At 36.4% G+C, this 27,066-nt stretch overlaps 1 protein-coding gene across 1 annotated transcript in view; it reads left to right on the top strand.

Annotated features, from left to right (window-relative positions):
* SPAG16 (sperm associated antigen 16) overlaps positions 1 to 27,066 on the top strand; it is a 404,854-nt gene that overhangs the window by 48,628 nt on the left and 329,160 nt on the right. The window contains 1 exon segment of the mRNA XM_075755745.1: positions 14,434 to 14,564. Within this exon segment, the coding sequence (XP_075611860.1) occupies positions 14,434 to 14,564 (131 nt within the window).

Genomic DNA, 27,066 nt, shown 5'->3' with positions numbered 1-27,066 from the left:
CCTTTGTAAACCCTATGTGCCATATAACAATTATTCAGATGATTGCAATGTGTACTTTAGTCATGTGAAAAATTAGTGTGTACTAGATACTGAGAGTATAAATGCAGTTTTTGAGGTTCCTGACAATTCCTTCTAAGTAGAGCATTAATTTCAGGAAAAACAAAACATTGTTAGTATTTGGAAAGTTAATACAAGAATGGCAAACTTTAAAACTTACTTGAATGCTAGCATCAATATTCGGACATACTAGTGGTAGGAGAATCTTTAGGAGAAGATAAGCTTTTTTGGTTATTAGAAGTGCAAGATAGGATCTTGTCAAACTAAATCACCCAAACAAAGAATAGATTTTTTCCACACTTTCTTACAGCATGTGTGTTAGAAATAAAATCAGAATTAGTTCAGATGAACTGTGCTTTGGAACAACCATAAATGAATATGTGATATTGTACTAGCTTCTAAGGAATTTTGTCCTCTCTTTTGGCACTGCTGTTTTTATAAAGTTTTCCACTTACACTTACATGATGTTTTGGGCACGTTTTGCTGGCACTGTTTCATCTTATTTTGCGCAGTATTTGTAGGGACAGTGCTTACAGTTCTGAGACTCTAACCATGTGTCATTGCTCCTTAGCTTAAAGAGACAATCTATGTAAACAGTCTCTCTGAAATTGCTGGTAACCCTGGGAAAACTACATGTAAAGCAGAAGAATGTAGCAATTTTTTTTCTGGACGGGGTTTGAGTTTCATGGTAAATCTGTCTAATAGCTTATGTGCTAAGAAAATTCTTTTGATGAAGATCTTGCTGTTACTTCAGAACTCTCAGGCTTGTAATTTTGCAATCTTGATCAATGGGAAAATACTCCTTGTGAAAGACATACCACATGTGCTGGAGGAAGGATTAGTGAAGAAACATTTGGTGGTATTTTGTAGCATCTAAACATTTTGATAGCTGATGAAACTGATGTTCACTTTAATTACGATATTTTGGACTAAACTTCACAATGATTTAACAAGTCTGTGTTGGGAAAATATTGTAAATTAATTCTAATAATTATAAATCAGTATTTGACATGGCAGCATTAAGCATGACAGGGCCTCTATGGGTAGGAGTCTTTTCATTTTCTATTTCTTTTAATCAGTGCTTATGTCAAGTAGCAACACTTTTTTAAAGAGTAATTATTTTTGGTTTTCTAGTTTGAAGAAAAACATCCGCTACATGTATTAATACTTAAAATTGGTAAACTCAGATTTTTCCTTTTGCTTCATGTCTTACATGCTGGTTTTTATATGTGGACATACAGGTATGTGTGTATAAAATTCTGTACATATGGACATACAGGTATGTGTGTACATTCTGTACATATGCAATACATATAGTCTTTATATATAACAGCTATTATAATTATTTTGTCTTCATTATAGAGCAATGCATTATTTCTACTGTTACATTCCCATATTTCCATAAACTGCATTTAGAGATATTTCAGCGTGGTCTTGCTGTGTTTAAAAAAACCCGATGTTTGCCTATAAAACTGTCATCTACCTAGCCTACTGTGCAATTACAGTATTATTTTTCTAATGTGCACTGGGACTCTGTAGACATGGAGGTAGATTTTATAGTATCAGATATTTGGAAATCCTGTATATTCCTCAATGGATAGAAAGGGGGAAAAACCCTCCAAAAAACCAAACCACCCAACCAAAAACCAGAACTGGTGACAGTCGGGATGAACTTTTCAAAATTAAATATTTGAGTGGAAAGGCAATATGGAAGAAATACATTTCTGTGGAAATTACCAGGTTAATGCTGACATTTATATTATACTGTATAAAAATAATTACGTCTTTAAACTGTTAAAAGTTTAAAATTACTTCATTGCTTAGTTATTCTGATGGAAGTAGATGCAAGCTAAACTCTTAAAACTGTTTTAAAAGCACCTGGATTAATTAAAAATCATTAAGGAAAAGCTTACCCCAAAAGTTTCTCTCCTGAAGATGGTTTATGGGTGTGATAGCTACTTGTTAATGCTATACCTTAAGAAGAAACTGGCTTATTTATGTTGTTCACTTATGCAGGCGCAGTCCGTTGCTGGGATTCGGGCCACTGGGAACTTGCACCTTTGATGCTGAACTGAAAGAGCCAAACCCTTCCTTAATATAAGGATTTGAAATAGATTGTGATTTAATAAAAATGATACCATGGTATTTATGATACTGTACATCAATATGTATGATCTAAGGGGGACTTGTACATTTAGATCTGAACATGTAATGTTTAATAACTAAAATAAAATTATTGTACAGATGGCGAAATGGTCATTGTAATCTTATTTACTGTCTGTTTGTTATTACTGTTGTTCCAGTGTGAGCAGGGATAAAAGGTGCAGTGAAAATCCAGTTCAGGGGCATCAGAAAAGTATGCCAAACAGCCAACAGCCCGCAGGGCATGAAGCAGAACAACGGTCCCCACGGTCGCCAGTGCAATCCTCCAGTTGTCATCTTGGACAGCAGGCTGAAAGGTCATCAGCAAAAGAGACCCCGAAAGGCCCAGGAAGAACACGCATAGCCAGAGTTTCATGTGATGTAAAAGGGAAAGGAATGCTGTCAGCTGCTGAGAGAGGGGCCAGGGATGACGACACCGGTGGTCAGGGTTGGGCAGCAACAGTATGTTCCCTAGTCCCCAAGGTATCACCAGCAGCAACCTGGCATCTGATGCTGAGATGTGTAGTTTACACAAGGGAGTAAGTTTCTGCAGGGCAGAAACACAAAGATGGATAGGGTACAGTTGTGCTGTATGAAATCTATGCTAGGCTGCAGGCTAGGAAGTGGGCAGCGCCTGCCAGGAGAGTCTCCCAGCTCCTCAGGCTGCTGAGCTGACCAGTTTCCCGCATGGCCTGGTGCTGACACTGGGGACAAAGCAGCTGTGTAGCTTACAGCTCCACCCCTTCCCAGGTAAGGTAAAGGGCCAGCTTTGTCTTGGTGATGATGTCAATACGTTATGTTTTCACAGCAAAACCATGCTAGGATGACAGGAGAAAAAAAAAAAAAAATCCAAGTTCTGTATTTGAAAAATGAAACACAGTTTCATTAAGCACATCAGAAAGTTGTTTTCGTTTGATACGTTTTCTTTTTCACTTTGACCTCAGTCTAGCAATACAAACATTTTTGTGGTAACTTATTGTATAATGTGTACTGGATTTAAGAGTGTCTTTATTCACATTTGTTAAATTTATTTGTTCTTTTAACACTAGTTCCCAAGCAGTGGGAACTAGCTCTAGCCCTAAGATCTTTAAATCCATTTGAGTACTGCAATGGAAAGAATCATACATGAAGCATGGATTTGATATAGATTGTGATTTAATAAAAATGATACCATGGTATCTATGATACCATACATCAATATGTGTGATCTAAGGGACTTTTTATACATATAGATCTGAACATGTGATGTTTAATAACTAATTTCTTGATTCATATGGCTGTTCTGAGAAAGCAAATGGAAATTAGACAACTTGTTTGAAGAAAACATCTACATTTGTTAATTGACTTTAGGATACTTCTGTAGTAAAGAATTCATATTAATCACTATGAACAATTTAAAAATGTATATAAAAAAGACAATACTGCAACATATTTTGGAATATGTCAGAACACTGAAGTAACTTCATGTCTATCATGTAATCAGCATTACCTTTTTAACATGCCTAATTGACTTGTATGGCATATGCAACACGTACTGCTGTAACTTAAAATATTGCTGAAGTTTTAATTGCACCGTAATCAAAATTTAAATTTACAAAATAAAATTATAATTGGTAGAAGTTTCTATATTTTATTATGCCATTGTTTATTTTAACATTGATCATAAATATAGTAGCTTTTTCAAGCATAGGCCTTTGAAAGGAAGGGAGAGGGAACATCTTTGGGAAGAGCACAGTTATTTGTTACTTACAAATCTGCTATGAAAATTCAGGCAACCAAATGCATGCATCATCAGAATTTACTGCAGCATTTTCATTACCATTTTCTTTACATCTCCTTGGCAAATGATTAAGCTGGGTTTTGTAAGAGTGTTTTCACTTGTTGATGTAAGATTGTTGTAGCTGTAGCTGTGCTGTGCATCTTTACTGTGTGAACATAGGCATTGTTTTGTGCTTTGTAAAAGGTAGATTGCATGACAGATAATATATTTTGAAAAACAAACGGGAGCATATTCTATTGTTATGTTGTGGTGATGCTATGATGACAAGAATCAACATATTCAGAATTGTTACTGGTAAAATAGTACTGAATTTATTCTTTCACCTATGATGATTTTACATTCATAATTCCTGTTAATGGTAATCACAAGTAGACACTTAAAATCCAGATGTATCAGTACCGGTATCTTAGAGTTATAATATTGAATTGTATAATTTTAAATTAAGAAATCAATTTTAATTGGATGTATTAAGTTAAATTCCCACCATCAAGGAGTAGTAAATTGAAAGTTGAATGATCATTATATCATTTTGAGACTGTAGCTTAACTCAGAATTATTAGTACATTCATGTACTAGAATAACTTCACTGTGACTTCTCACTCACCTTAATGATTCAACAGAGACCATTGGTCATTCTGTATCCTGTTACAGACTAGATTATGTAAGCAAAAGAAGGGGCTAAAAGTATGTTTTGAGGTAGCTGGGGTGGTAGAAGTTATTGACAAAGCTGCATGTAGTATTTCTGCACACCATAGATATCCTTGCTAAGACAGAAGGGTCTTCAATGAATAGTTTATTTTGAGGACTGTTCCTTCTCTGGAAAAATAACCTATTCATCTTTTTAAAGCTTAGGTATTTGTTTTCCATTCATTGTGGGTGCAGAGCATCTTAAATCTACTAATTGTTCTGTGGTCAATGTCGAGCAAGCTCAAGGAGCTGTTCTGTGGTTCTCAGCTCTTGGTCCTGAGAGTCCAAGCTCTGTCCTCTAAGAAAATGTGCAACTCACTGGCCTGCAAAGTCACCATCTATGCTCGGTTTCTTGTACATCAGTATGAATCTTGTACATTGATATGTGATCTTCGTGGATGTTGTGATTTCCTTAGAGAGATCAGTTTCTAAAGCAAAATATTCTGAAACATCCATGGATGCCTGTTGTGCCAGTGGAGTTGCTACTCCCTTTCTGTGCTAGGCTTTGATTATAAATACTGAAGTGAATGTTTCCATTTGTCTCTAGTGTACAAATTATGTTAGTACCCACATTTGAGCTGTTTATCCTTAACAGCATCATCCACAATCCTGTTGCTTTAAACTGAGAAATGTGATTTACTTAGGTATTTGTTAACAAGTTTTTAAGTTTTAGCAGAAGCTAAAATGTTAGTCTTATTTCTGTAGGGTTTGGCAATATGTTTTGCATAGAAAACATTTTTCCTTTTATACCGTTACTTTCTGAAATAGTGGCAATAAAAGTTAAGCTGTAGTCCTAAAAATTGGAAGGAAGTGATTACACTTCAGTGATGGATCTTACAATTATTAGATTCCTTGTATTCTTCAAATCTCTCAGATTATTAATCATTGGGAAATACGGTTTTAATAGCCATAATCAGAGAAACGAAATACTAGTGAAGTGCAGCAACTTTCAGTCTTCAAGTTTATCCTTTTTATAGTAGAAAAGTTCTGTAAATTTATCAATGAATGCTAGTAAGAGTTCTAGTCAAAAAGGTGTTAAGTGTCTGTGGTACAGTTGTACGTTTATAGTGGTACTGCTTTCTAGTTTCTTTATGGCATAGGCTACAGCTCTAGGAAGACTTGACTTGGCAGACCCTTAAAACTGACATTGTCAGGAGCAGTTTCGAGTTTAAATTTACTGTTAGCACCAGCTCACGAACTGTCTGAAGAGCTGCATGAATACACTAGCCCTGAGCAGTTTTACCATTGCTTTTTTAATTAATCTGACTTTTACTACCATTACAGATTATGTTTAGTTTATATTTTTAAAAAAAAAGGAAAAAATTTTCAGGGTTATAAACTGAATAAGGAGGATTTATGTGGCCACAATCTTTGTAGGTGATTTTTATGTTTTTTATTAGCAAGCCAAGCAAGACATAGTATGCAATAAAAGTTTTACTATGCTCTCCTGCTATTGCTTTCAACTTCCTTTCCTTACATATCACATATTTGTAAAATAATTGTGATCATGATCAAAATAGTAAAATAATGTGTAAATGTGGTGTAGTCCAGTTACTATAGACACTAGAACATTTTGAAATTGAGTTTTTTCAGTATTAAGAATCCTACAACATTGGCTACTCAATATTTTGCTAGTGGCATTCTATTCAGTGGATGCACTAAATAGCTTCATTTTTTACATAGCCTGCTAGAAAAGGATACCTTATTCCTTCAATTACAGAAAACATGAAAAAGAAACTACTACATTTTGGCTGTATGTTGGCTACTGTATTTTACATTAATTTTCTGTCACTCTTGCAGCAAAGCACTTAATACTTATTCAGTAGTTTCCTGCTTACTATTTGGTTCCTTTTGCAGCCACCTATCTCTGTTGCACCATAACTAAGCTACTTGGAGAACAGGGTGGAGTATCAGGATTTTCATCGTGGGAAAGAGAGAAACAGGAACAGGTTTCAATCTCTCTTGAAAACTGACTTTGAACCTTAAAATAAATTTAAGTAGTGTCTTATGTCATCTTAATATTGGTCATTATTCATGTCTTTCCTCAGGAATTGTCTGATTCTTGTAAAAACTAAAAGTTGAGGAAAAGTAAACTAGGGTTTGGAAATCTCATACTATAGTTTGCTTTTTAAAATGTTTTAGCTTATTTCACGTACTTTATTTTTGATAGTTTGATGATTAAGATTTATTCATTGTGAGCAATTACAGCCAAGACTGTTTTCATTCTTATATATTTGTATTTCTAAAAATTCTTTTGATTACTTTCGCTATTTGAATGGAATTTGCTCTGCTCTTGTGGTTTGCTTTTGTATATGAAGCCATGAGGTCTTGGGGCAGGAAAGGCTTTTATGAGTTCATGCGATCCTGGTTTCTACAGGGCTCCCCAGGTAAATGATAAGAATCAGTACTAGATCCTTTTATTACTTGGGGGGTATAGATGGGTTTGCATTATTACCTTTGCTGAGAATCTACTGTTTGGATGTCTTCCCTGTGCCTATAGAACAAATAAGGATAATGTTGCTTACTCTCTGCTGCTGCCGTTTTTGAGAGCTATGGAAATACTACGTGTAAACGGACTAAGGGTCATGGCTAACTTTACGGGCGGCTGACAGTCTGTTATTCCTGTAACTTTAGATAGCAATGATAGTGTAGTTCCTGAAGGACAGTTTGGGCAGATGTGATGCGCCATTTGCTTTTACCATTGTCAGTGAATGAGGACATGCATTTGGACATGCATTCGGAACGGTTATGGTTCTTTCTGGGACGCTATTTTGAATGTAATGTTCCTTGCCTTAGATAATAAAGTAATAGGATGTTTAATTTCACAGGCAGGAAATATATTACTTTCTCTTTTATACTGATGTAAGAGAGAAGCTTAATAGCTTTTCATGTTCGTCATAGTACAGATGTCTAGTACACTGCAGGTACAAGAGTGAACAAAACCATAATATATTGCTTTGGCTCCTTACAACTCAGTGCATGCATTTCTTGGATTTTTGGCATGCACGCTACCCCTGCTGATGCTGAAGTGGTGTCAGTCTTTGCAATCAATGTTTGTAATAAATGTTTCACAAAGCCTTGTTATGTAAGATCTCAACTTGTGCAATGGATTCTCTGTTACCCTTAGGATTTAGCGATTGAAAAATAATAGAATAAGGATTAAACAATGATATTTCATTCCCAAAATTTGTTGGAGGAGGAGAGCTATCTTTGTATTAGTATTTTGAGCCTTTTTATTGTAGGAAGTTTATAGGATAAAGCTACCACATTTATTTCACAGAGATAAATATCTGTATCTGGGATAAATAAATCTATATTAACCTTTGTAATTTCATAGGTAGCTTGTTTGTGTGTTTTGAGGAGCTCAGAACTTACATGCCTCACATAAATTGAAGTTCCGATGAAGCTTTGATAAATCAATACAGTAATAATATATTTTTGAAATGCTGTAAGAGAATACCTTAGGCTGGTATTGCTTCTGAACTCCTTTCTCAGGCAGGAAGTCAACTCAGCAACAAACATGGTATGTTTAAACCATGGCTTTCACCTAGTGTGTACTGGGGAGCTACTGAAGTCAGCAGATTCACAAGTGATACTGCTGTTCCTGCCATTCAGACCCCGAAGTCTGAACCAGAAGTATGAATTACCTCAACAACTGAGGCCAAATCTCATGTATGAGTAAAATAAAGGATTATCACAGCAAAGGAGGTGAAAACTATAGTTTCAGAAATACTTCAGAAATTCAGTAAGAAATGATAGAAACATTATTTTTATATTATCCTCGTCTTTTTACTATATTTGTGAAATTTACAGCAGTATCTCCTGAAGTAGTATCTGGGGCTTTTTCTACTGAAAAATGCAAGACTTTCAGTCACTTCGGTTCAGAGTGCTTAGACTTTCCTAGAATTGTTTCAGTCTGAAATGAGTATGTCTGGTTACATTTAGTAATTGTTTCTGTTCCAGAAAGTGAATGAGACACAGTTTACAAAAAGCATGTTGATTGTACGCTTTTTTTATGTTATTTTAGTTCAAAGTTTTAACTTGTGACATGTAAAACTTCCTAAGATAAGGAGTACATAAAGCTTCAAAGATTTGTGTGAAGCAGTAGCATACACTGAGATTATAGTCACTTCTAGCTAACCTCTTTGCTCTTTAGGCTGTGTATAATAAATACTCCAGACTCATTTTAATCACTCTCAAATTTGGAAAATGTATGAATTTTTCTTGTAACGGGCTTCAGAGGTCTGCGGAAATATTACGGCTGAAACACAATCACAATTTGACATGTATTCCTATAAAAATGTGTAACTTTGGCCACAAACATATTAGGATTCCTTCCTGGAATAACAATGCAAGATTGAAGTAATCTTTAATCTTTACTTATTTGTACTTTACATATTTATTTGCTGATTCTGAATGTTTCTGATTTTGTTTAGCTTTTTCCCAACATAGTTAATCTTTCTCTCCAAAACTGTTATCTCTGACATAAGAATTTTTAATTCTATTAATTATCTTCCACATATTTCAAATAGTAGTTTAAGAATTTAGGTGTTCATTTGAAGTTGATTTTCTTTATAGGCTCCTTTTTGCTTCTTTGTACACCCCTAAGTATACCTAAATGGAAATATAGAAAACATATTTAAACAGATGGCTAATCTATGTGAAATGGCTCATTTAAGAGATAGAGAGAGATGTTTAGCTAGCTCCTTAGTACAAGATGTAGGTATCTTGCTAATACCTGAGTTAAGACAATAAAGGATGATTTTGATCGTGTGCTCTCCGTGACTTCCACATTCTGTCTTCCTCTCCACTCAGAAGAAAGACTACTCTATGTCACTCACCATTCCAAGTCCCTACCTTTCCATGGAAACAGTCCAGTGTGCTGGGCATGGGATTTCTGAGCATCGCTGAGGCAATTTGAAGCCAAAGTTTTGCATATCTATAAAAGCTTGCAAAGTAATTGCATAGGATAATAATATTGAGAGCAAACAGAACTCTGTATGTGGGTTTTTTAGCTTTAAAGAGGAAACGTAAGTATAGTTTAGAACAGTGAACATCTACAGCTTCTGTGAGATGCAGTCTTTTTTTCATCAAGTACAAAAAAAAAAGGAAAAAATGGATTTTGGGGTGGTTTTGTTAGGCTATATATTTATGATTGAAACCTTAGTCCACTGAAAAAATATCTTCTAGGTCTTGGGTCTGTAATAGATGCACTTGCACTGATCATTAAGTTATTAGCTTGATTATTTTCATAATACTTCTAAAAGTTTGACTCAGGTTAGTAGCATCCTTATAGAACACGTGGTGTAGAGAGCTTCTGAAATGGGAGACAAAATTATACTCTCTTGATAGTCTGTAGTTCTGAAATTTGCTGTACCCTCATTCCTGCAAATTAACAGAATGGCTGCCATCAAGTTAAGTGCAAACAAATTCTCAAGAAAAGTTAGTGATTATCCCTGCTGTGTGTGTACATTTTCAGATTAAAATACATTGATTTTATTCCATTCCTGATCTTAGTGGTTGATGGGCATTTTAAAGAGTACAGTAATTTCAGTCTTTCCTTTAAAGCTTCTCACAGCAGGATGTCCTGAAAACGTTGCAAACGTGAATGATCAGCCAAGTCTTCAGAAAACTGTATAGTCTTTGTAAGTGGTTTTCTAATGACTAGTGTAGTCCTTTAAAATATATTGTGCACAGTTACCCTCCTTACATTCTTTAATGACAATCTATTTTTAATAAAGCCATTTAGCTTGGTTAATTAGAGTTAGTAATAAATCTAGTCTGCTGACTAATCTTAGAAAATATTTTAGACCACACTGATTGTAAATGAGGCTGTTAAATGTATATATAATGCTGATAAAAAGCCGAAATACATAATACTTCCAAGAAAAGTCTGCCTCTTGATGCAAGTTGTGGAGGTCACCTTCATGAAAAGTAGTGGTAGAAAAAAAAAATAGGCCATGGAAAATAGCCTATGCCAGTAATCTCACAGAGGGAAGCTGATCTAAACCTTCATTCCCAGTCCTAGTCCAGTGTTTTGTCAGCAGTATGACATTTATCTTGTCCAATTTTTTTTCTTGAGGCTTCTTGCAACCATTGAAGCTTCTTTCTTTGCAATTTAGCTCTGTGTTGTGATACAGCTTCTCTTCACTGCCTGATGTACCTGGAAGCTTTTTCGTCCTTGTCCTCAGCTCCTGAAGTCTCAGGTCAAAGTAGATCATTGTTAATGCCATGTGTACTGGTACCCTCTACCACATTGTACTAAGCATGTGTAATTCACTTTTGGAACTTACAACAGAGTTTTTTTCAGCTTTTCTAAGAATATCACTGAGGCAGACTGTAGAGCTCAACTTAGTAGTACTTGATCATACTTGTGTAGTCCCCTTTTTGGGACATGGCAACTGTGCATAGGTGAGACCAAGTGGGCTGTATACTTGTGACATCAGACTATGATCTGCTTCTGATCGCACTGTACAGCGACCTGCGACAGCTCAGCAACTTACTCTGTGTCCAATATGAAAAATACATGCATTTAGTTCTGTGAGTTTAGCTCCATCACCCAGTTCTGTAGTAACAGGTTTTTGTTTTGGTCTGGAGAATGTATTTGTTATTTTGAAGCATATGGTTAATCAATAATACCTTGATGCTCAAACATAGTTAATACCCTCACATGCAGATACAAAAAAAAACAACCACAAAACCTCCAAATGCCCAGCCACTGGCTCATTCTTCCCCAGTGGAATGGATGAGAGAAGTGGAAGAGTAAAAGTGAGAAAACTTGTGGGTTGAGAAAAAGACAGTTTAATAGGTAAAGCAAAAGCCACGCATGCCTGTAAAGCAAACCAAGGAATTCATTCCCCACTTCCCATGGGCAGGCAGGTGTTTAGCCATCCCCAGGAAAGCAGGGCTCCATCATGCGTAACGGTGACTTGGGAAGACAAACGCCATCACCCCGAACATGTCCCTCCCCTTCCATCTTCTTCCCCCAGCCCTATACGCTGAGCATGACGCCACATGGTATGGAGTATCCCTTTGGTCAGCTGGGGTCAGCTGTCCCGGCCGTGTCCCCTCCCAGCTCCTTGTGCACCCCCAGCCCACTCGCTGGTGGGGTGGGGTGAGGAGCAGAAAAGGCCTTGGCCCTGTGTAAGCACTGCTTAGCGGGAACAAAAACATCCCTGTGTTATCAACGGTGTTTTCAGCACAAATCCAAAACACGGCTCCATAGCAGCTACTATGAAGAAAATTAACTGTCCCAGCCAAAACCAGCACAGCTGATCTTTTTGAAGTCATGTTACGAGTTTTGAATACCATTGTATGCTGCTTACCTGCCTAAAAACCTGGACAGTTATTTCAAGCTGATTGTAAACAACAACTGCAGATGATGTCCAGATAGCTATTTGAAGGTAGTCTGAAGTCTTTTTCTTTAACTTGAATGTCAGTATGAAGGCCTGTTTTCTCTAATTCAGGGCCAGTTTCTTTATTTTATCCTGAATAATTTCCTAGTTCCCTGTATGGGAAAGCTGATGTGTTTGTATCTATCTGTCCAGAATCCTTCTCATGCTGCAATCCCTTCTTCCCTTTAGTAGCAAGAACATCTCTGTATTGTCAAGGGGACCAGATTTTCTGCTCTTAAGCTGGTGCAGTCCAGCAATAATTCCGTAGTTCTCACCCATCTAGGTTAACTGCTGGAGCTGAAGAAAACTGGGCTAACAGCTCAGGGTATTTTAGTATTCTGTGGGTGTTCAGTATTTTTGCATTCTCCTGTCTGCTCAATATGTATATCTGAAGGATTTGGACCTTTTGGGGAATCCAGTCCTGCAGTGGATCTTAAGCACGTTATCCATGAATCTTTGCTGAGCAATCCACTTCAATCAACATCTGATTTTGCCTTCCATTATCTGATGATGAGGATGTTTTTCTTGATAATTGTCACTTCTACCAGATGAGAGAATTCTGTATAGCGTACTCTTAAATGTCCTATTCCACGTGGATAAAGTTATCTTCAGACTTCATTTTGAATTCATGTGTAATGTATAATTAGTTTCATCTGAATTAGAAAATTAGCTTTCCTTTTTGTTCTTGAAGCCACAGACTTCCAGGACTGAGACCTTCCAGGTCCTAATGTTAGGGCTGTCTTTTTCCTTTTATGATGGATGAACAAGAGCCTTGAAGAAAGGACTTTGCATCAGGTCTGTAACTGATTTTTTAGAGGCAGATGCTGTCTCCCTGGGTTGCTGCTTTGGAGAGGCTGTTAAAAAGCTGCAAATCTGGCGCTGCCTGGTGTAGTCAATGCTGTTGAACGGCATCAGCAGCTGACTTGGAAAATGTCCCCTCTGCACGGCAGCCTGGAGTTCCAGTTCCCTCTTCAACAAGTGTTACTGCCTTGGTGAATTTTTGGGGGCATTATGTGGTATGTGTGGAACTGGTCTGTCAGTCTTTATTCAAGTAGAGAAAAGGATCTTATCCAAGTAATCACGATCTTTGGGAAATACTACCTGGAGTTACTCACAATCTAGATCTACATATATACATGAAGTCAAAGGAGAAAAACAGGTTATTTACGTGTAGCTGCTCTCCTTTGTGTTGTATTGTTTATATGTGCATACGCAGCCCTCCTCTCTCTGTGTTTGCCTGATTTTTTTCTACTCATAGTGGAAACTGTTTCATTTAGCTGATGAATCAGTGATTACACCACAGATCACACTGCACTGAGCTTGATAGTAGGACTGAACTTTATTCTTTTCGTCTCTGGTATGGGAAGTATGCATAAGAAAAATCAAGAGAAGGAAATAAAATATCAGTGGAGTGATTTGGACAATGAGAGTATTTCTTCCATTCCAATCTGAGGAGCTTTCCAGCTGCCAGTTGATGTGAAATGGAAAGGTTTCTAGAAGTTAATTTCTTTTAATCATGAGACGGTCCAGTGCAGGGTAGATCACTGCATCTTACATTGGTAGTTCTAAACGTACTGTTAAACAATGTTAAAATATTTTTTTGTTTAAGGAAAAATAATTTATTTACCTGAATTTTGTCTGTCTTCCACAAAATACTTCCTAAAAACAGAGGTTGTCCTGAATTTAATGTAGGGTATTTTATACTAACAATGTAACAGCCTTCCTTTTTAAACATCATATCTTCTAGTAGCAGGTACATAAATTACATTCACAATAAAAGTATCAGGCCAAGTTTTTCTCACACCCACATCATTACGCAAACTTTGTTATGAGTATAAATGACAGAAACACAGTAAAGAATGGCAAATAGAATTTTGCTGTAGCCACAGTGTTGAGTTGCTTCTTTCCCGTTGCTGTTGTGTTGAACTACATAAGTGGGTTTTTTCCTGTTTAGGGGGAAGAAGAGGTTTTGCTGGTATAAATGGTGAATGTATATTTGATTGCAGATAACGATTAGTACTGATGGCTGATCTCTTTCTAGAGCAATGCTATTTTGATATAACTGTCCAGAAGTTAACTCGTAGGAATATAATTTTAAAAGAAAAAAACCCTAATAAATCTTACAGTATTCAGTTGATCACTACAAACCCCCAGACTTTCAGTTATGCCTGCACTCAGCTTTAACAATATGTATCAACATTAATTAACCAGGACAACAGTGATTTAAAAAAAATTGATGAAAATTGAACAGAGGAGAAAAATAGAGCGGAAGAATGAGTCAAAATTGTGTTTTCAAAATAGTAACATGGTAAGTAGTACATTGTATGAACTTACACAGCACTTCTGAGAATTAATTATTTTATTTTTCTCCAGGATTCAGAGTTCCCTATTGATACTCAAGTGAACCCACGCCTTGTGCATGCTAAAGAATATACCCAACCCCTGAAGTCTGGAGAGTATAAACTAAGCAACATTTTTAAAGTGCATGACTTAGCGATGAGCTGGTAGGAACCATTAACAGTACATTAATTTTATTGTTATATACGTGTGGAGTTTTATTTTTCAACAGGTCATTGAGAAGCATTTGCTTTAAGTATATTTCTGAAAAACTACTGGCAGCAGTCAGGAGGACGTTCTCTTTGAAGAATGTGAAAGTGGAAAAGATGATCATGAAATTTAGTGGGAGTGTAAATACAGTAAAACACCTGGGCAGAACTGTTTACAGATTATGAGATTCATCTTTTATGTAAAAGGGTGGGATTTGGTTAGTAGATATAAAAATGGGAACCAGAGATGACTATAAATTCAAGCTGTAGGAAACTGAATTATAATGCTGAATATTTTTGCAATTTGTATTTGATTGCAGTTTATTCCCTTGGGTCAAAAATCAGAAGAGTTTAAATTTAGATTAGCTTGAGTGTGCAAATAGCCTGTAAGCAATGACATTTCAGGGCTTCCTAGCTGCAGCTGAGGAAGAATAAACATAAAAATATTAAAAAAAATTAAAATGTTAGGGCTAGTAGCAAAGTTCAGACAATTCTGACACAGTGTCTAGGTATGACTATTTTGAAATAAATTTTTAAAATAGTCAATACTTTTGTCATTCAAATAAACTTTATGTAGCTTGATGCCGTTCTTACTGCTCTCAGACGCTAGTAGATTACTTCTGAAGGTATCTCCCTGAAGAAAAACTGTATTCCTACACTTAATTCTAGAAGATTACTTTCTTGTTTCGTACAAGAAACATAATCCAATGTAGTTATGTTTGAAAAGTCCAAAAACTTGGGCAATGTAATACCCATGCAGATTGAGTTTGGCAAGTGACTGGCTTGTTAAAAACATCAGCATTGTGAAGAAATAGAGTAGTGCACCATATAAACAGTACACAAAATCAGAGCCAAGTAAAGCAATGGCACAAATTAGACCATGCTGATATGGGTGTGCGGTAAATCTCGTCTGTGAAAATGGAAACAGTATCTACACATGTAATAATTACAATGCAAAGGTCACAGATACTTTCTTTTGGTGCCTGCCCGTATTTTGTAGTAAACATCTACCGTACTGCTTTGAGTTTTGGCTGAGCTGGGCAGGCTTCTGTTTAGTCTCTCAGATGCTCAATTCAGGTTTTCTGTCTGGCTAATCCCTAACCTATTTTTATAAGATAATATTTTGAACAAGTTTCTCCTGTACTATATAGTCATATTGGTCCAATCGGGAAAGAATACTTGCAACTGGCGTCTCTGTGCTGCTACTCTGAGGAGGGTGCAGTAAATCCACCCAAAATATTGACGGGTTATTGGGCTTATCTGAAGAACACTAGGTACAAGAATGGTGTGTGGGTTTTTTTAAAAAAAAAATAAAAAATATTGTCTTTAAACTTATTTGGAAACACTTTAGAACTTGGAGAAACAGCAACTAAACTGAAAAAAACAACAGTGAAGGTGTGTATTTAATTTCATATACTGGCAATATGATGTTGAGTTTCATGTAAAGATAATGCTTTAATGACAGTGAGAGCCTGGGATGGTTCTCTTAACATTAACTGAGATGCTTATTTAAAAAAATGTAAAAATATAAAAGGATGTTAAGAACAAAAGGAGAATTTTAGTGTTCTTGAAAAAAAGGTAAACAATGTAATTGAACTTTTCATTTCTTTAAGTGTCTGAAAAAAGCATTTAAAATTTATAGTCATTTCAATTAACAAAGAGTTTTTCCCATCTGAATACCACTACGTAAAAACTTTTTTTTTTTTTTTAAGTGACTGAAAAGAAAGACTGGCTTTTGTTTCTCTTGTTAATGCTAAAGGCTGTGTTGTAGCCTGGGTTACTAAAGGTAGGCATTTTTTTGACAGCATGTCCTGCAGTATTTTTTGTTTTAACACCCTTCCCAATTTCAAACAAATTTGACAGAGGAGTAACAGCCTCAGAAGTACTGAGGTTCCCGTGTGTTTCAAGAAAACAGATCTCTCTGTTAAAGAAAGGGTCGCTTTTAGTACCCTATTGGCTGTAGGTGGCTAAGAATTCAAAGAGGGCAGAGAAGTTGTGAATGCTCTTACTTTTTGGGAAGAGCTTCAAATGGAGCTCATACCTTATTAGATGCTATAAATCCAATCTCAAGGCACACAGCTAATGCGCACAGAGCTTGGGTTATCATTTTCAGTTTAACACAGCAGATATTCAGTCCTGAATCTGGCTTTCCTTGGAAGTCCAAGAGGTTATAAATCATGGTTTTTCAGAGAAGAATGACTTAGATTAAATTATCTGTATAGGGAATTAAATAAAAATGGCCCATTTAAAGAAATTCTGAACTTTCACTAAACGTATTTATAGTAATTATGATTATCTATTTGATTTTACAGAGAGAAGGTGGAAATCAGTATCCACTAGTGAGAATTAATTCTTTCTTGTAGTTCATAAAATAGATGGAAAATGTTCTATTGACTTAGGAGACCAAATTTGCTTTTTTATGATTTAGGTTTTTCTCACCAGAACCAGTGTATCAAAAGGAACAGAATCTGGTTCATGTATGTATGTTACTAGTTCCGTTTACACTTCTCTAGAAACTGGAGCCACTGCAAATCCAAATTCACAGGTTTTACATGCCTTAAAGCTGATGTAGATTAGTTGTTTAGACGTTCATCAGCATTCATTGAAAGTCGTATTTGCGGAGGGGGGAAAAAAAAATCCCCTGTGAAACCATGTTTGTTTTCTGCTAAGCTGAATGCTTCCCACTTTTCAAATCATCACATAGGCATTCCTCTTCTGCATTAAGCTCACATTTCTCCAGTGTCCTTTTAAATGTCCTGGTAAATCTTATTCTGCCTACAAGAATCACTGTAAGATCTATAATGCCTAAATGATCTTCCCAATCTTCCTTGCTTACTGTTCACTTCCTCCTCACCTGCTGTCGGCACCTTTCACGTAACCCCGAGGGATTTGCATGGCTTTCCGTGGAAGGTACTTCTACAGTCACCATATGCAATACTACATCTGCCATGGTTTATATTGTCTTCACTTGGGAAAAGAAAGATGCCCGTGCAAACATTACTCAGTGCATTTTTAATGGGTAGTACAGTGTTGGAAAATAGCAAAATGTCATGTATTGTTTTGGAGAGATGTTTATCTAAGATGCAGCTGAAAAATCAGCAGTAGTGGCGTGAGAGTTTTGATTAGTACAATACTATATGTAGTGCATATACTATAGTATATGTATAGTACATATACTATATGTATTTTGTAAATAGAAAATAATTCTATTTCTCTTGTTTCAATCTCAGACCAGAAACAGTGTTGTGAAAATACTGGCTATTTGCAGTTTAATTATGACCTTTTTCAATACCCCTTAACTCGAGCAGAATGACAAGTGATGGCTCCATCACTTTGTCTTTTTTGTTAATTTTGTTTAAGATGTCATCGTCTTCTCTTCCTCCTTCTCTCCCATGCCTCACATACAGAGGTTACAATTCTCCTTTCAAAGCTTATTTGATGCTTATCGTGTATAGTAATTGCTGTAAAAATGCCACTTTTGATTGTGGGTAGAATTCATAAAGTATGTGGTCTAATATTTTAAATGGATGCTTTACCTCATAAGTATACCTGCATAAATAGAAAATGTAGCGTATATTATTCTTGTTTACGTGTAACCTGATGTTCCCAAATCCTTTATCCATGTTCGATATTTTGTAAAAGAAAAAGATAAAGAATAGTAAATGCTCTGCCTAGGCACAGTAAAAATATGAAGCTGGAGATAATAATGAAAAGTAAATACAAAATGTTTAGTGATTATCTAGGCTTTCCTGATGGGCTCAGTAAAAGATAACTTTTGTACAGGGACTAATTCATCATTATATCTTATTATACTAGTTTCCCGCATTTTTTATCAGTGGATTCCAGAGAAGATTTTTAAAAACTTACCTCCTTGGGAAGCATGCAAATTGACTTGCAGCATAAAATTGTGTAAGTGATTATACGAGACTTATTTGCAAATTGAAATGAAAGTTAGTCTTGTAGTGCCTTGTGCAAAGTTATGGAGGTAAGACTGCACAGAAATTATTGAAAACCCGGTACTCTTTCCCTTTTTAGTTCACCTCTACTACCTTTTCTTCTTCTTAATATAAGAATACATGTGTACAGGTACACACAGATGCACACATACATGCACATAGACGAATAATCTTTGCAGGAAAGAGAATTCTCTGAGTGTTGAGATGAGGAACTTCTTTTGAAATAGCTTATAGTTTTGAATTTGCTGTAAAAAGATGATTCTGATCTGTGTTGTCTCTTTAGGGTTTCAAGTTTTCCATTTGTATAGTAAGGTGATGAGGCAGAGAGAACTTGGCAGTAGTGTGAAGAACCATGCATTTTCTTGTGTCGATCAAACTTTGATATCTGGGCTGTACTCTGTTTTAGTCCCTTTTAGACATACCTCTCAGTTTTCTATGTCATTCTCACACTTTTGTTTTCATAGAGTTGCTCACGGAAAGAGCAGGCCATTAAGATTGGGTTGTGTATAAATGAAGTAACAGAATTAGTGCAGATTGTTTTTAAGGAAACATCTTGGCAGGTTTTTTCCATTGCCCCTCCCATTTGGAAAGAGCTCTGTATTAAACATCTCAAAGCAACTTTCTCATAGTCTTTCTTGTCACTTCTTGATATTCTTCTTTCTTGTGATGCCTGTGGAGTTTTGACAACAGTTATCCTGATGGTTTGCTGAGACTGCTGCCTGTCATACTGACGAATGTTGTCTCCCTTTTTCCCGTGTTCTGCCCATTTGTTTCCATCTCTCTGTTGTCTTAGAGATGGTGAAGTAATGTCATTTTGTTCCATGTCTGAATGATGCCAAGCAAAATAGGGTCCATCTACCGAGAGGTGATCGGTCATATGAATCATGTTGTGTCCTCGTATAACACAAGCTAGAAAACAGAGGATCCAAAGTCCAAAATTCATGTGGTGAAATTTTTTGTAGAAGAAAAAATTAGGGAGGTACAAAAATCCTTATTAATTATTTAAGCCCTCTTCTTGCCTCCCTCAGGCATTAGAAAAGAATTTTTTTTTTATTAAACTACATTTTTTCATTAACAGTAAAACTTCTTAATTGTGCCATCATGTGCTGATTTCTTGCATGAGTAGCCACGGTGAATCAGAGATTTGCATTAACAATATTAGCTGCTGCTTAGTTTTCCTACGGAAATTATACCTGGTTTTAAAGCAATATGGCATACAAAGTAGCTACAGCATATCCAAACCACTCATGCTGTAGCCATTTTGATCAATTTAGCTCCAGCAAAGCAGATTTTGAAGCTTTTTGGAGTATGTCTTCCGTGGATTGCTGGGGCAGTGTGACACTCCTTGCCTTCCAACTTCTGTGATTCAGAAGCCTCCTGGCTGTTTTTTTTCCTGTTCACTTGGTTTTCTATTTTATTAATTCTCGTTTCCATTGCATGCTTCAGACTCAAGTCCATGACTGTTAAAAGGAAATTTGGGGGTTTTAAAAGTGTGGATTTCAAAGCTGTATCTCTGACAGCTAAGATTTAGCTCCAGAATAGAATTTGTTTTCCTTATCAAACTGCTCTGGAACCCGGAGGCATGTGTATTTCTATGGGACCAACCATCCCAGCATGTGATCTTTCATGTTTGCTCTTTCAAAACATTTATATAATTTGGCTGAGACAAAAGAGCACCTTTCTAAAAATGTCTTTAGGAGAGGAGGCCCTTATTATCAGATCGTAGACATTCCATTAAAACCAATTTATGTCCTTGTAATTCTGTAAGCAAATAATTTATAATATTGAATCTTTCAAAGATTTATAAAAGGAATTAACTTTTTTTTGTTAGAACTGTAGATATCCCTTTTCTGTTACTGTTCTTCAAAAGCCAAGCCTTAATTATTTCTTCAACTTAAATATATAATACTGAGGTCAAAGATGAAGCAAGTGAGTCTCTCCTGTATATAAAAATACTCAGTCCCTTACTATCTAGGTATGACTTGCATTTACAGACTGTGAGGTGGATTAAATCTGGCCGAATGGCCAGGTGCAGAGGGTGGTGATCAGTGGCACAAAGTCTGGTTGGAGGCCACTAGCTAGCAGTGTACCCCAAGGGTTGGTACTGGGTCCAGTCCCGCTCAACCTCTTCATTAATGGTCTGGGTGATGGGGCAGAGTGCACCCTCAGCAAGTTTGCAGATGGCACTGCAATGGGAGGAGTGGGTGACATACCAGAGGGCCATGATGCCATCCGTGGTCCTGGGCAACTGGCCCTACGTAACCCTGCTTGAGCAGGGGGTTGGACCAGATGACCTCCAGAGGTCCTTTCCAACCTCAAGCATTCTGTGATTTAATTATCTACAGAAATGCACATAAACACATATGTAAACATGTATAAATTATATATATCTAATGATACTTCTAGATGTATGTGAATAAGTGTAGACAGTGTAGTTGCAGGATTGGATTTTTGTCTGTGCTGAAATATTCAAATACTCAATTCTGCCTCTCTTGAAATATTCAAATTCTGTCTTTTTTCAAAAGTAGAAGAAATATGAGTGGAAGCTTGGGTTGATCCTTATCTTACCTTGTATATATGCAAAGAAATTCCTATTTCTCCTATTTTATTTCCCTCTCCCCATTTTAACAACCTTTGAATATCTTTGAAGGAGCTAATGCAAGAGGTGGTTAAATGTAGAATTAACAAGAGTCACTCAGTGCATCTTCCGGACACAAGGGAGAATCGAGCAACTCTGCTGGGGTCGCTCTGGACAGATCAGTCTGTATGCTTCCAGGAAGGAGGGATTTGTGGTGTTTTAAATCTTTAGCTTTATCTGATACATCCTGTCAAGTATGTTAGGATTAAATTAATGTTAATAATTAATTTATTATGTCTATCTTTACAGCATAGGAAATTAAATTAATTTCCTTTCCCCATGACTGAAAAGGCATTTCGTTGGCCTCTGTGAGAAGCATAAAGGTGTGTTTACACTGCAAATAAATGAAGTTCTTATCCTCCTGCCAAAGAACAAGTGACAAATAACCCTAAAGCCACCAAGCACGGTGGGTACACCTAACAGCACCTACAGTGGGATGGGAAGAATATCCTTTGTCTGGCTTATTGCCCCAGCTGCCTCTCTGTCCTTGTGGGAGCACGGGTGGCCGATGCCAGGCACGGACTGGCACCGAGGTCCTTTCCCACAGCCTGGGCTTGAGCAGCTCTCAAACACGGATGCCTGCAGCCTCAGCTGCACGCACCGGCATGGGAAACTCAAAAGCTCAGTCAGGGAGTGAAGAGTGCCAGGCTGCAGTGGGCAGCGCAGATTTAATTTAGATTGAATGTGCAGTAAAGACAGAACAGGCATGTATATCTGTGTACGTGCTCATGCAGGTCTGACTATCCTGCTAGCTGAGACCTCATGCACGCACTTATCTCCCCAACAGTCCTGCGAGGCGGTATTATCCTCATGTGAAATAATTCCTGCAAGATTACCTAAGTAGAAGATCCAGAAATTAAATTCATGTCTTCCGAGTCACAGTTCACTGCTTTAACCTTCGATTTCAGAGTATCACTGTTTCCTATAGAAATTAAGTTCTTAATTTCTTTCTGCATTAAGGCCCACATTGTAACGGAGAGATTATTTCATGGACTTCAGTCTGTTCATTATCGTACAGTCTCTGTATCAGCTTTAATGCAGTTTATATGGAAGAAGTACTCACAGGAAAATGTCAAATGTAGTTTAGCTCCCTGTAATGCAGTTTAATAAGGAGAAAAAGTGAGCTCTCCGTGAATAATCAACGAGAACTGTGTGGATCACACTTTGATACGCTCTGTGAGGGCTTGCTGCAGTGACAGTATGTACGCACAGCTCCTGGCTACGACCCTCGCAACCTCATTTATAGCTTTTTCTGTCTAACACAGTAATAACAAGAGAAGTAAATGGTTCCCTTAGCTCCACATTTGCCTCTTCCCCCCTGCTCACTTTGTCCCTGGTAAATGTTCCTTCCTTTTCCTCTCTATAAGCTTTTGGGCTATCATAGTCTTAAGAAGTCTTTATATTTCTCATTAGCTTTGTCTGCAGCTTTGGCCACAAGTGCTTACTGCTGTGGGAAGGCATTGCCCATCACCGTAACGGGCAGCTTGAAACCCTAGCAGTAATAATTTGAAGTAATATTGTGTTCTTTTATGGTGCACATATGAAATGAGCTGAGTATTTCTGTAATTTTGTTAGCAAGCATCTTTCTCAGAAACTCAGAAAATTTTCAGGGAAGGTCAGCAGCAGAGGGAGAGCATACAGTATATATTTATTTTTACTACTTACCTTCGTCGTTTTTGAAGCAGACTTTGCAGAAAAACCTGGAAGTATTTGTTTACAAAAACATGATTGTAAAAAGATATTGTCTTAACTTTATTAAGGCTCTTGAATTTTCTCCATAGACCGAAAGGTATGATGCCTCGTAACTGTCAGCTCTACTAAATTTGGTTTATTTTCTTTTTATTCCCAATAGTCTGGACAAGAAAGGCGTTGAATAGGTTGGGTTAGTAATTTTCTGGTACGTGTTTAGATGAAAACAGCAAGCCTGTGGTGAACCAAATATTCTGAACACCAAATACACTAATAACTAAATATTAAATTGAAGTATGCTTACTTTGAACAAATGTAATTTATAAAAAATTTAAAAAAATTTGAAATTGTTGTGACATTTGTCATATGGGATGAAGTGCTTGCCTAAAGAAAGTTATTTTGAAAACAAGTTTATTTATAAATTTATTTTCTAAAGTGTAAACATGATGTTGAGATTTTATTAAAATGAAATTTTCTGGTGAGCTTAAAAAAGATACTAATTTCAGTGAGGGAATTCACATTGTGGAAATGTGTTGGGTGCTTTTTTTTTAAAAAAAAACCGCTCAATCTCTTTTAGAATAGAAAAATGCTAAACTCCAGGATTTCCAAAAGGTGTATAGTACCTGTCTTGACACTTCATTGAGTTTGATGCAATTCTAACAGCTAGATGCAAAAAGATCCTCAATTAATGTACAATATTGAAATCTTATTGTAAATTGAAAATCCATTTATATTTTTGTTATATTTTTAGCACCCATATTTTTTAACCATGTTTTGTTATTTTTTTTAGTAGTTTTAGAACTATTCTTTGTCAAGAAATGTGGAAGTGGTTATCTGAGAACTTTCTTTTGATTCCGTATGTCAGTTTTTAAGTCTTCTCATATTTAGCAATTAATTTCTCCGTGTAAAGAAATATATATATTTGGGAAAAATAATTTTTTTTTTAAAGTAAAGTTTTTAGGCAGTCACTCCAAGACTTCATAAATATCAGAATCAGCAGCATATATCCAGTTAGCCTATAGATAAACTGTTTGTTTTGTGGGAAAGTAAGGAGCATTGCTGAGTGTTTCTGAGAACCAGTGCTCAATGCATAATATATTGTGATAGAGAAAAACGAAGTGGAACATACTGAAAATATAATGCCAAATTAAAATGTATATATGCTAAATAGATAGAAGTGACTTACATGAATGCAGGAATGATGCATAATGTTACAAAAATCAGTTGCTGCTCTGAAATAGCGTGTGAGGTTGCACATGCTGTGAGGAATTCTATTTGCCAAAACATTTAATGCATTGCAATTAATACCGTAAAGCACTTTTCACTCTCTTTGATTCTGTCTTGTAGAAATTGTAAATTCATCTGGTAATGCTTCTGATCTTTCCTGCTTCTTGACCTGTGGAATGATGGTGTGTGTGTATTAGAAACCTACTGTACTAGCAATTCCTTTTTTTATTGGCTGAGGTGATGGAAACTGAAATCACCTACTATTCATTTGTAGGCCAGTTTCATAACCTGAATGTAAAATCACTAAAGGTTTTGGGTATTTACGGTCGCAATGCTTTAGAGATACAACACTAACACATTGGTACATAAACATGGCAGTTTCTGTTTGCATAACTCTTTATCTCCAAATCCCTTCAGTTTGGAAAAATCTCATATTGGTGTTACGGCTTGTGGGGTGTTAATATCTGAAGTTTAAAAAAACCTTCAGTTGTTTTTTCGCTGTCTAAATATTTTTACAGGAGGTTTTCAATTATTAAAATGAACATAGTACTTGAACTCTAGTAGCTGGAGTATCTCTGAAGACAAGCAAGACAAAGATAAGAAATAGAGAGAAAAAAATAGGTGTACTTACTCTTGCGTTTGAGTCAGTAAATATCCAGCAGGCCAAAAAAAAATATAAAAATTATTGAATTGTGGGCAAACTTGCCGCATGGTTGAATGAAAGTTCATAAGTACAAAAGAGCAATAAGGAGAAATATCTGTGAAAACTGAGCTGATGGAGTCACTCCAAGAGCGATACAAACTGCTCCCTCCAGACATTCTCGTCATTTGTGCTTCAGTATGGTTAAGATGAAACTTAACTTTTAATATCCATTGTAGCATTTTTTCAGATACTATCTTTTGTGTATCATGGAATAACGTCTAAACTGTCACAAAATGGTCAGGATTATTCCACAAAGACACATAATTCTATATTGTTGCCTAGGAGAGTGGAAAAGAAAAAGCGTAATAAATGGTCTTAGCCAATTTTGTACGCTCCACATGAAGACCAGACGGGACACAGGACAAAGTTCGCTGCTTAAAATAAGAAGAGTTGCCTTTTCTTTACGCTTATCAGGTGTGCCTGCCTAAAAGGTAAGGTAAGGCAGCACTCGCTTGTGGTTTCACCCTCTGGGGCTGATCTGAACTGCCCAGAAAAAGCATCTCCAAGGTTACAATGTCAGTACCTTGGACTCTGCAGTCTTGAACAAGTGCCAGTTGTCTTGCACTTGAAAATACACTGTATTACAGAGCTGTACTTTGAAGACAAAATTATAATCAAATGAAACTTAAGATACCCTGTTTTGGAAATATCTGGGATGATTGCTACATGCTGACCTTTTGATTTCCTTATAAATCAGATTATGGGAATTACTCCACGCTTCTGCTGCTGTCTCATCTGCAGATGTGCCTGTGTATTTTCATATTTCATCTTTTTCATATGCAAAAGTGTACATATTGACCGTGCTCACAAAACATACATATTGTTTCTTCTTTTTTTTTTTTTTTCCCCACTCCTGGTGATGGTTTTCTTTTCATTCCATTTTAATTTCAATATTTTCTTCATGGCAAATTCTGAAAATATCAGTATTGATACACTTTGAGCTATGCCACTGTTGATAAGGTTAACAGAAAAAGTAAGAGCTGAGCTCAGTTTGAAAGGTGAAGGTTTAAAAATGTTGAAAAACATGTTCAAGTCCTGTGGGAGGAGAGTAAATTCCCCTGGGTTTATGACTTGAAATGCTGAAACTGCCTTTTAAAAGTTTGTTTCACCTATTGGCCTGTTCTCAACACAACTCCTTCCTTGTTCTTCGCCTCCTGCTTTTCATTCTTAATCTTTCAGAACCTTCTCCTTGGAGAGTTTCCAGCATGGTATTATAAAATGTCCAAATGCAATTGGTCAGAAAATCAAGCGATAGAGAATCCTTTATATTTAGAGTGCTTTACCAAAGTTTGCCTTTAAAAAAAACCCAAAACAAACAACCAAACAAAAAACAGCCAAACCCCCCCACACACCTTTTCAGTAGTTTCACTTCTGATGCCAGATTTTATAGCAGTATTTTACACCATGAATGTATATGTTTCTTGCTGTAGTTAACAGAGCTTGGAATAACATTCCGCTGCCAGGAATAGATTTTAAAACTCTGTTTTGAAGGAGATGCCATAAACATAAGAGGCTGTGCACTGCCTGTAATGGGTGCTTTTGTTTTGTTCTTGCTGTCTGTGAGAATGACAGTATGTCCTTGTATTGAAACAAGTACTTATTAGCAGGTGAAAGATGTATGACAGTGATGAGTTATGGCTATGGGTTTATTTACCAAATAGACTTTAATTGCTGCTGTTATAATTAATTAGGACTGGCATAAAACCAGAAAATGTCTTGAGCTACATAATCAGATCATATTGGTTTGTGTTTCTAACCTACAGGAGGTTCTGTATAGTTCAGCTAAGGAGTAAGAGATTCCTAACTAGGGATTTGGGAACTACGAAATGGAGCGGATGTATGGCTGTAATAATCTTATTGAATATTTTCACTAATGTGGAAGTTTTCAGGGGCGGTGCTCAGCTTCAGGGGCAAACTTCCCTCTATCACTTAAGTGCTCAAATTCTAATTCAGATCAAGCTTTCAGCAGCTAGTATGCAAGTGTGTAAACCACCATCTGTATTTCAGAAGAGACCAATTCCCATACAGAGGCTTGGACAAAATGACTCAATTTCCCTGGAGGTGCTCGGCATGTTCTGTAGATATCATCCTAATTGTAGATGTTGCTAAAATTTGAAAATCTATGGAGTTTTTAGTTCAGTCTTAAACTACATCATGAAAGTCATGTTAAGATTTTTCACTCATCAGTGTAGGACAAAGTATCTATTGAGGTAAGCAAGTAACAAACAGCTTCTGTCAAGCCAGGGA

This window comes from Balearica regulorum, chromosome 6 (genome assembly GCF_011004875.1).
Source record: "Balearica regulorum gibbericeps isolate bBalReg1 chromosome 6, bBalReg1.pri, whole genome shotgun sequence".
NCBI classification, from domain to species: Eukaryota; Metazoa; Chordata; class Aves; order Gruiformes; family Gruidae; genus Balearica; species Balearica regulorum.
This window is presented reverse-complemented; position numbering and strand designations above follow the sequence as displayed.